This window comes from Asterias rubens, chromosome 12 (genome assembly GCF_902459465.1).
Source record: "Asterias rubens chromosome 12, eAstRub1.3, whole genome shotgun sequence".
NCBI classification, from domain to species: Eukaryota; Metazoa; Echinodermata; class Asteroidea; order Forcipulatida; family Asteriidae; genus Asterias; species Asterias rubens.
This window is the reverse complement of record NC_047073.1, coordinates 6,050,720-6,061,072: the sequence shown is the minus strand read 5'-3', so window position 1 is coordinate 6,061,072 and position 10,353 is coordinate 6,050,720. Positions and strand designations below refer to the sequence as shown.

Below are 10,353 nucleotides of genomic sequence, written 5' to 3'. Positions count from 1 at the left end.
TTTTTAAGTCAACCGCATTGTTATGTGCGGTAAAATATATTGAAAATTGAGTATATTACTGTGATTAATTAACCACTAATTAGTCGACCAAATTGGCCAGCTCCAAAATTTGATCTGCCCAGTATATCAGTCTTTAAGATTATGGAATAAAAAAGGAGATATTTGTCTTAATGAAGGGTACAAATTCTTTACAAATTGTTTTTAAGTCAACCGCATTGTTATGTGCGGTAAAATATATTGAAAATGGCGTATATTACTGTGATTAATTAACCACTAATTAGTCGACCAAATTGGCCAGCTCCAAAATTTGATCTGCCCAGTGTATCATTCTTCGAGATTCTGGAATAAAAAAACAATATTTTGTCTTAACGAAGGGTACAAATTATTTTCAAATTATAGTTATGTTCTATTTATAATTATGTATTTACACAGTATTTTAATGACACTGTGCAACACAAACGATTTGATTTGTGCCTTTGTGTTTGCGGGTCATTTTGTGACGTCTTGTTAATAGTTTATTTCTTTGTTCATTGTTTTTTAATCATATATACTAATTAAATTGATATATAATCAAATAAAAAGTTGTGTTTTATGGCTAAAATTTCAAAATTCGTTCGAATAAAACAGATCTTCATCTTCAGAATTGAACCTCCCTGTACTGTATGTGTTCTATTTTCCGAATACGCGGCTGGCTTTTCCGGGAATACGCGGCCGGCTATTTTGGGCCCAATACTGTGCTAGCTTCCGTTCGGTTGTCCACGGGCGCTGCCATTTTGAAAACCGCACTTCGTCCTGACGTCTTTATGTGTTTCATTGCGAGAAACATACTAAATAGTCAGATATCCTGCATGGCAAAACGTAATCGTGTGAGGGCGTTCTTGTTCTGAATGAATTAATTTTGTCAACAAACAGATGAGAACCACAAATGGAGGTTCAGGAAATGGAGCGTTGTTTTGATACATTGGCTTCTCTCTGCCTACAGCAAGTATCAAAATCAGTCTCAGACGTCGGTTATTGCAGACTAGAGGGTATGGCATATAATTATAGTTGTTTTATATTTCAAATCGGGGATTTCAATCTTTCTGCAGTCAGCAGAAATTAACAATTAAAATTATGTTGTTATTCGAAATCGAAACTTACTTGAAACTTACTTGAATCCACCGACGCCATCACACAACTAGGGAGGAGACGGTGGTTCTGGTTACTGGGGCAGACAGCTTATATAAGCTTATGTAGAGCCCCCCGACGTTCTTTAGGAATTTATCCACATGTCCCTTGAAAATGTTCACACTTGAAGCTTCAATTGCCTTTCGAGGGAGAATGTTCCAGTAGTTGACCACTCTCTGGCTAAACCAGAACTTCCTGAGGTTGAGGTTGGATCTTGATTTGTACAGTTTAAGTTGGTGACCCCTGTGCTGCACGGTTGACAAATCAAAGAAGTGTTCAGGGTTCAAGCCCTCAAGGCCCCTGAGTATCTTAAAGGTCTCGATAAGATCTCCTCTCAGCCTCCTGCACTCCAGGGTGGTCAATTTCACTTCCCTGAGTCTGTGAACGTAGTCTAGGTGAGATAGACCTCCAATCATTCGCAATGCTCTCTTTTGCACTCTTTCTATTAGGTCAATGTCCCTTTGAAGATGAGGCCTCCACGCCTGTACACAGTAATCTAGGTGTGGTCTACCCAGTTCTTTGTACAGAGCTTTCCTTTTAGTTTTAGTTTTATAGTAATTTCAGAGTATAATACTTAATAGTATACGTTGATTATAATATAACTCTTTTGATGATCCTATTTTTGTTTAGCCATTCCCCAGACTATCAGGATGAAGGATCTGGTTTCTGATAATGACCGTTAGTTGCGATAACGTGACCCTTCCCCGACGGACATAAGGAGGAAGGTTATGTTATTGCAACTATGCGACCATCAACTAATCTAACATTCTAAATAACAATCTTTTGCAATTTTTCACAGAAATTGCAGAACTGCCAACCCATCTTTTAGTGGATCTTGCCCCATTGTTGAGTGCAGAGAATCTTGTCGTGCTGCATCCAATTTTTCTCAGGAAAGGTAAATATTATCTCCATCTATTAAAATTTTGGATGCAACTTTTAGGCCTTCAGATAAAGGTTTCTTTGAAATTGCTTCATTTTAGAGAAAAATATTTCTTAAAAACAGATTCATGTGTGGGAGTGTCGTGGCCGAGCGGTTAAGAGCACCGAATTCAAACTCTGGTGTTTCTGATCAGCAGAGTGTGGGTTCGAATCCCCAGCCGTGACAATTGTGTCCTTAAGCAAGACACTTCACCATTGCTTCGTCCTTCGGATGGGACATTAAGCCGTTTGTCCCATGTGTTATGTAACGCATGTAAAAGAACCCAGTGCACTTATCGAAAAGAGAAGGGGTTCGCCCCGGTGTTCCTGGTCCGATCGGCAGCAAATTGCGCCACAGCACCTTGTAAAACATTACATGGTGCTATCAGAATTAGGTCTCATAATTCAAAAACTTAGTCCCACATCTTGCAGGAAATACTGTATGTTACAGCGCCAGGAGCGTCACTGAGTGACGGACATGTGCGCTATATAAGAAGCCACAATTACTATTTATTATTATATAACTTCGTAATCAGAAAAATATTAAACACATCGTTTCAGTTTTGTAGGCCCTATCCTTCTAACCCAGTAATAATACCTTTTGAGTATGGGACGAAAATGTAACTTTTTCTATGACTTGCCTGTTCACTTAGTTTGCTTCTCTGCTGAGTGTTATGCTATTGTAACAAGTAAAATGATTTCTAACCATTTTACAGGTGTTAGTGTACGACATCACTGGCAGAAATTGAACAGAGATGTCTTCAAGAGAGACAATTGGGCCCAACAGTGTGCTTTCCACGACCCTTCATTTGCCCAAGAAGATTGGCGACAAATATTCCTTGATAACACATGTCAGCAAAAGCTCAAAGCCATAGAGCATTGTAAGCCAGAGGAGCTTCAACAACAACATGGTGAGTATGAGGGAGACTGGAGCATCATGGCCTAACTTGAGTAATTGTCCCAACTAGAGTTGAGCCTTCCACACGGCCGTCACATGGCAAAACAATGCAACTCGAAAATGAGCATTTTAAGAAAAAGTGCTTCAAAGATTCATCTTCTGCCATTTTTTAATGTATTTCTCTATTCTACTAAAACTGTTACAGAATATTTGTGAGTTGTTGACATATCAGCCAGAAAAAAATCGTTTGAAAAGAACAAATGGTTTTGTTGTTATTAATATTTAAGCGAAGTTACATTGTTTTACCAAACAAATTGTCTAATTTGCCACTTTTGTTATTTCATTGACAATAATGCAACTTATGTTACTAATATTAAATAATGTATTTTTATGGCAAAACAATGCATCAAACATTAATTTAAAAATCATTAGTAATGTTCTTCCCGAAATTTCATGGCAAAACAAAGTATCTTATCTTACTTCCCATAAATTGTCCGCTTTCCCAAAATATTTCCTACCAAAACAATGTAAACGATTTTAAAGGTTTAACACAAACGTCAATTTATGGCAGAACAACTACCTAATTGTACGATCCTATTAAACTGTGTAAAAAATTTTTTTTAAACAATTGTATCACAAGTATTTATCAACCCAAAACGTTGATTGTCAAAATTTGAATATCCCTTTTAGAAAGAAACATGTGGCGAAGAAGTAATTTTCGATTGATTCAAATTTAATTTTTGTTTATTATGACTTTACAAATTTGGTCAACATTATTCACATTTATGAACTTTATCGAACAACAACACATCAATAAATACAACTCAACTTACAATATGTAAGTATGAAAACATCACTAAGGCAGTTTTGATCTCATTAATCAACCGAAACAAGAAATCTTGTTTTCGAACTGGTTTGAATCTACTATTTTTTTTTTTTTTTTTTTAATAAGTGATTTGGGGAACTGGGGAGACACACAAATTTAGTTTCCGGCTCATTACGGTGAGGTTTTAAAGAGTATTTTAAGGATTTTGTAAAAACAAAATTCATGTTGAGTATGAGGGAGACTGAGGGAGACTGGAGCATCATGGCCTAACTTGAGTAATTGTCCCAACTAGAGTTGAGCCTTCCACAGCTCAAGTGCACACAAGTTGGGCAATCTATTGGTCCAACTAGGTGATGTCAAATCAAGCTGACGGAGCTTCAACAACAACATGGTGAGTATGAGTGAGACTGGAGCATCATGGCCTAACTTGAGTAATTGTCCCAACTAGAGTTGAGCCTTCACAGCTCAAGTGCACACAAGTTGGGCAACCTATTGGTCCAACTAGGTGATGTCAAATCAAGCTGACGGAGCTTCAACAACAACATGGTGAGTATGAGGGAGACTGGAGCATCATGGCCTAACTTGAGTAATTGTCCCAACTAGAGTTGAGCCTTCCACAGCTCAAGTGCACACAAGTTGGGCAACCTATTGGTCCAACTAGGTGATGTCAAATCAAGCTGACGGAGCTTCAACAACAACATGGTGAGTATGAGGGAGACTGGAGCATCATGGCCTAACTTGAGTAATTGTCCCAACTAGAGTTGAGCCTTCACAGCTCAAGTGCACACAAGTTGGGCAACCTATTGGTCCAACTAGGTGATGTCAAATCAAGCTGACGGAGCTTCAACAACAACATGGTGAGTATGAGGGAGACTGGAGCATCATGGCCTAACTTGAGTAATTGTCCCAACTAGAGTTGAGCCTTCACAGCTCAAGTGCACACAAGTTGGGCAATCTATTGGTCCAACTAGGTGATGTCAAATCAAGCTGACACATGTAGACCATTTCTTCACAGGTGTAATTGTACACTGTGTTATTCCTGCAAGTATGAAGTCCTACAAACGCACCACTGAATCTCAACCCCATTTTGTAGGATTTTGCACCGTTTTTAAGGTTCACTTAACTGTAAGGAATCTGTGAACAATTGTATTGCATTTCTCAAAATCTGTTACTGTCACATTCTGCAGATATTCAGAGTTTGAAGGTGCAGAGCATACTGCATAATCCATTCTGCAATCCAAGCGATGATGTCATCAGCCGGACGGGAAAACCCCTGGAGGATTATTTCCCATCCTCTCTGTGTCTGGAAAGTCACCTTCTTCCATATATCCAGGTTTGTGGACGCAAATGTTTCCGTTTAAATCAAGTAAAGTTTGTCCAGAGTCAATATGGCTCATCAGGCAAGTGTTTATAATAATAAATAATAAGAAAAGGCTCCTCTGCTAAGCAGGGGATTTGAAACAGAAACTTTGCTACAGAGCTGCTCGGAAAGAACAAAAATATCTGCTCACTTTCTTTTTGAAATTGGCCTATGGAAACCTCTTCTTGATTTTTCAGTGTTCAAGTAATCTAAAGCTTTTTAAACAAATCTTGATTAATTGATGTTTTGTTTTCAATATCCAGGCCAATCCTGTCTCTATGTATTCCCTACAAAGAAATCTCAAGGAGCTTGTACTGTCCAATTACCTACCCAAGTACAAACAAGTCTTAAAGACATTCTTGGAGCGCTTGATCCATGGAGGTGTCCTCAGAAAGCTGACTCTCAAGCACCCAAAGTGTCTTACCCCAGGTGAGCTGTTCAGTATTCTGGATGTCTGCGCTGGAAGACGCTTTGAAGATGAACAAGATAGTATAAAGACAAGGAGGTCATGCAAGAAGAAGACCAACATCGAAGCATCTTCATGTTGTAATGGAACGAAGCAAGGTTGCTTAAAGAATCATGATACAGGAAGGATAGGATCTTTACAGAGGTAGGGAGAAGAGAGGATAGAATGTACTGACAACAGGACCCTGGATATACAAAATGATGGCTCAACACAGACAGACAGACACCATGTTATAATGAGAGGCCATTTTCAATAACATGAAAAACTATTGACTTTGAAATGTACCAAGGCAACACAAATCAGTAAGACACAATTTGTTTGTTAAGAAAGACTTGTCCCTTTCATTTGTGTGCATAATCTTGTAAAACCTCACACAAAGCTGGGCATTTTAGGTCCCAAACGTACAAAAACAAGCACTGAAACAGTAATTCTAGAGGTTGGACTTCTTTGCGCTGTATTTTGAGTAAATACTGGCAACCAGAATTTTGCATTTTTGTTTCTCCTTTCCACAGATCTAAACTAGAAACCCTTGAGCTTCAGTCAACTGATTTTGAGTTTCTGTCTGATGCGGAATCAGTGAATGGCAGCAATGGACAGCTACTACTGCATGAAATAGCGGACGGTAGGTCATTGTAGTGCGAATGTCATTGCTTTTTTCTTTTCTTTTTATATTTCGTAATGCAAGTTTGCCCCAAAAAGGTTAACAGCCACTTTTGGTAACAGGCTACAAGAGGAAAAGTATTACAGATGGAAACAACTTGGGAGCTTTAAGGATGGAATAGATATTCCTCTTAAACAGTCTAGATTGTAGGATGGAGGGAAACATGCACCAGGCAAGGAGTTCTAAAGCGATGCAATACATGGAATAAAGCTATTGTCCATAAAAGTCGAAACAAATTACAGCCATTTTATTAGGAAAACACTTTTTGAGATATGAATGCACCCATTCTTATCAGTCTTTCTTTGTCTTTATCAACCCCACCATAGGCTTCAGCCAGCTTCGCACCATCAAATTGAGCCTAGACAAATTGAGATCCCTTCTCTGCCTAGAGAGGGCGCTATTGCATCCAAACAGCAACATCACTCATCTGGCTTTAAGGAGCTGTCAACTAACTACAGCAATGCTTGACTTTTTCTTCTTACATGTTAAGGGTAAGGATGCAAGATGTTGTGAAGAAGCCCCTGTACATATGATGTAATTAAGCTCAAACGACGCCCTCTGCTGAGGTTAAGGGTGAGAGTTGTCCATGGTTGCATACACGAGTGCATGTTAATTTTTCCATTGGGCATATTATATTATTTTGTTTTGCCAATACACCGATGTGTTTTAAGCACTGTATACTAACTCAGTACTTTCTCACGAAGCCCGTGAACAAAAATCTACGGGCATATCACTTTGGTTGGATTGGAAGACCTTCACTATGCTTGACCACCTAGACCATGGAGCTAGCCCGGTGGCTAGAGGCGGTTTGAAACCCATTTTTGTAGGATTCAAAGTGCCTCCTAGCCATTGGACATTTTCGGTAAACAGTATTGCCTAAATTAAGGCCCACACTTCGTGTATCACAGCTTATATATAAAATAACAAACCTGTGAAAATTTAGGCTCAATCGGTCTTCGGAGTCGGGAGAAAATAACGGGAAAACCCACCCTTGTTTCTGTGAACTTTTATTTTTTTCTGTTCCCAAAGTGTATAATGGCTTTAAAGCGCCATTTAACTTTATCTTATTTTTTAGGGGAAACTTTTCTATCGTTAATTATTTTTAATAAAGAAATTGGTTGTATTCACAGATAGTCCAAGTTTGCAAGAATTGGATGTTAGTCTTAACACCTACACCCCTGGGCGGACTGGTCAGCTTTCTGGCTTGGTGCAACTTCTACAGAGCAACAAACTCACTAAGCTGGACCTAGTTGGATGTCACTTCAATCTACAAGGTACCAGGGATCTACATGTATCTTCCTTTAACTGTTTTTTTAGTCTATAAATAATTGTTTTAAAGGCAGTGGACACTATTGGTAATTACTCAAAATAATTATTAGCATAAAACCTTACTTGGTGACGAGTAATGGGGGAGAGGTTGATAGTATAAAACGATGTGAGAAACGGCTCCCTCTGAGGTGACATAGTTTTTGAGAAAGAAGTAATTTTCCACGAATTTGATTTCGAGACCTCGGATTTAGAATTTGAGGTCTCGGCACACAACTTCGTGTGACAAGGGTGTTTTTTCTTTCACTACTATCTCGCAACTTCGACGACCGATTGAGCTCAAATTTTCACAGGTTCGTTATTTTGTGCATATGTTGAGATACACCAAGTGAGAAGACTGGTCTTAGACAATTACCAATAGTGTCCAGTGCCTTTAATTGCAAACAAACTGAGTGTACACATACAAATTATTGAATTCTTTCTTTGAAAGAGATTCACTTTTTGCAACTCCATTAAAAATACTGTATTTTTCAAATTCAAATTTCCTACTCCTGTTTTAATTTTTTTTTTAAATTATCAACCAGGTTGGATACATGCTAATGATTTCATAACAGCTCTACGAAATAATCTTTCCCTTCGTCAGCTGGGTCTGGCACTAAACGCCCTCAGTAAGTACTGCAATTTTATCTCTCGGGACCATTTCTAGGGAGATATCACATGAAAACTACATGCGTTGTTTATGGTGGCACAACTAAGCACAGAATGAACAGTGTTCACCCAAAGATTACTTTGCTTAGAACATTTTGTGTTTTTTACCAGCATTATTAGATTAGAAAATTTGGAATGCCCACACACAATACTGTTTTTGTTCCCATTGTTTACAAAGTTCTATGCATAAACAACAGATTTACCTGGTAAGTCTACTGCCACCAAGTGTCCTGGAAAGTCTTACCTCGTGGTCAGATTACATTTTTGTTAAACATTTGTGTTTATTATTGCTTATTAATGTTTATTATTGCTTATATATTTTCTGGGTGTACTTTTTAAAATGTTCACTTATTGTATGTTATTTTCTTAATCTTTTGCAATTTTTACTGTCATGCGCCCTCGAACAGGCTGGTCCTGGAGAGAGCGCAATATAAGATCAATAAATTATTAATTATTATTATGTTTTCTCAGGGGATCGCTGCTTGCAACTTTTCGCTGAGGCGTTTGTTTGCCGTTCACCAGACACGCCCGAGAGTGGTATCCCCACCCCACGACTCTGCTTTGATATAAGGTGAGAAGGTCTCAGGTTCTGTCTGACTTAATAATGAGCTACATGTACATGTACCAATAAGGGAATCAATGTGTGGTAAAGAGGTTTTCAACTAGTGGTTTAAACCCAACCAGGCCTGGTTCTTGATAACTTTATCAAGAACCAGGCCTCGGCGGGTTAAACCACTAGTTGAGGTAAACCTGTAATTAAGGACGCTTTCTATGTGGACCAGAAACACTGGGTCAACCTCTACTCTTTAACAATGTGTTCTGGGCTCTGCTAAAGAAGAATTGGAAAGTATACTTTGCTAATGTGAATAAGAAGTAAGACACTTCCTGATGTTGATTGGAACGTTATTCCAATGGTTGGGGCCAGCTATTGAAAAAGACGTAGGGATTTGGAACTTATCGGAATGACAAGCATCTGTCCCACCTCCATGGTCCCACCCTGCCCAGTTGATACAAAATGAGTTGATCAAACCATGGAGGTAGAATTGTTCTACCCATGATCACACCATATGTAGCTCCATGGGTCTTACTTAATGAGCACATATCCCTGGTTTCCTCAACAGTAACAACTCCCAAGTGACCTACGAGGGTCTAGAGGCATTCTTCAGGACCCTCCACCACGCCAGCAAGACACCAGGACTTGGGGTCAACCCACCTTGCCACCTGATCACATCGATGGCCAAGTACCACCATCTGATAGTCGCCAAAGCCCTCAGGATGACAATCACGGAAGTTGTAAACATCCAGCTTCTACATTTTGGGGAGGGGGGTCAGATGCAGAGACCCAAGTAAAGTACATATACCCTTAAAAAGGTGATAGGATTGCTCGATCGTAACCGCTGGAAGTGTGACTTTGGAATATCCAAATGCTGTACATTGGACATTTATTATAAAAGGCAAATGACACATTTGGTAATTGTTAAAGAGCAGCTACTTGTGTCATCGGTTGTGTCTTGACATTTGTATAAAATAACAAATCTGTGAATACTTGGGCGCAATTGGTCATTCAAGTTGCAAGAAAAAATGAAACAAAAACACCCTTGTAGCACAAATTGTGTGTGCTTTCTGATGCCTAAAAAAATATTTGAGTAAGAAATTACCTCTTTCTCAAAAACTATGTTACTTCAGAGGGAGCTGTTTCTCACAATGATCTATACTATCAACAGCTCTCCATTACTCGGGACCAAGTAAGTTTTTATGCTATCAATTATTTATGGTAATTACCAATAGTGTCCAGTGACTTTAATCCCGTGGTTGAGTTTAAAATCCATGCATTTTTATAAAGGGTGAGCGCATAGCAGTCACTTTTTGTTTGCCAACCAGCGTTGTTTATCAGTGCCTTCCTTCCAGGGGTTAATGACGACATGTGTATGTCTATGCTTGTTTGCCTTTTTAAATTGTTTAGTGTTTTGTATTATCTTCTGTGCTTTTTTATATGCCCCCTCTTGCCTTAATGTATTTTTAGGGATTTAGGAGACATATGCCTTTTGGCGACAGTTATTTTTTTAACTTTTATGCTCTCCTG

The 10,353-nt window shown here is 38.8% G+C and overlaps 1 protein-coding gene across 1 annotated transcript; it reads left to right on the top strand.

The window, feature by feature from the left end:
- The first annotated feature begins 925 nt into the window (after positions 1 to 925).
- Positions 926 to 9,910, top strand: LOC117297545. Its single transcript, XM_033780640.1, has 11 exons — positions 926 to 1,028; positions 1,967 to 2,062; positions 2,802 to 2,996; positions 4,997 to 5,142; positions 5,433 to 5,779; positions 6,148 to 6,257; positions 6,623 to 6,787; positions 7,427 to 7,570; positions 8,147 to 8,230; positions 8,742 to 8,841; positions 9,392 to 9,910. The coding sequence occupies exons 1-11, from the start codon at positions 926 to 928 to the stop codon at positions 9,618 to 9,620; spliced, it is 1,719 nt and encodes a 572-aa protein (XP_033636531.1). The 3' UTR covers positions 9,621 to 9,910.
- The last annotated feature ends 443 nt before the right edge of the window (positions 9,911 to 10,353 follow it).